We start from the raw sequence: 449 nt of genomic DNA, 5'->3' as shown, positions 1-449 counted from the left end.
AAATGGTTCTCACCTCAAAAGGGGAGTGGACGTTCTGGAGAGCCAAGTAGAGGAAGAAGGGCTGGTCGCTGCCTTGGTGTTCCTCGATGATCCTGACGGCGCGGTCGGCGAACAGGTGCTGTAAAGAGGTAAATCTCGATTCTCTTTTTGCTATTGTTTTATTTCAAAGATGTTCCGTTTTCGTTGGATTTATTTACTAGTATTCGAACTTTATACTAAAAGACTGATAGGAATTTGGATTTTGGAATCTAAAGCCATTGAGATAGATGGATTACCGTGCCATATGTCCCGTTCGCCGTGAAGTCAGGTTCCCTCTGGTCGCGGAAGTCATAGCCGTCTGCGGAGGAAGCAGTTGCAAATGATCTGGTGATATTGCTCACAAACCAGTGACTGTGCATGTGTGCAAGTTTCTTTTTATTACCTTCTCTTAATCTTTCGTCCTCAAAGAA

General features: G+C 44.3%; 1 protein-coding gene across 1 annotated transcript in view; it reads right to left on the bottom strand.

Annotated features, from left to right (window-relative positions):
* The window catches only part of LOC119593174 (arylsulfatase B-like), a gene marked incomplete at its 5' end in the record, with an annotated part of 4094 nt that overhangs the window by 2340 nt on the left and 1305 nt on the right, over positions 1-449 (bottom strand). Inside the window, 2 exon segments of the mRNA XM_037942152.1 lie at positions 14-118; positions 276-337. Coding sequence (XP_037798080.1) covers positions 14-118; positions 276-337 — 167 coding nt within the window.

Source organism: Penaeus monodon, chromosome 31, assembly GCF_015228065.2.
Source record: "Penaeus monodon isolate SGIC_2016 chromosome 31, NSTDA_Pmon_1, whole genome shotgun sequence".
Taxonomy (NCBI): Eukaryota; Metazoa; Arthropoda; class Malacostraca; order Decapoda; family Penaeidae; genus Penaeus; species Penaeus monodon.
Note: the sequence above shows the minus strand (reverse complement) of the source record. Positions and strands in the feature narration are given on the sequence as shown.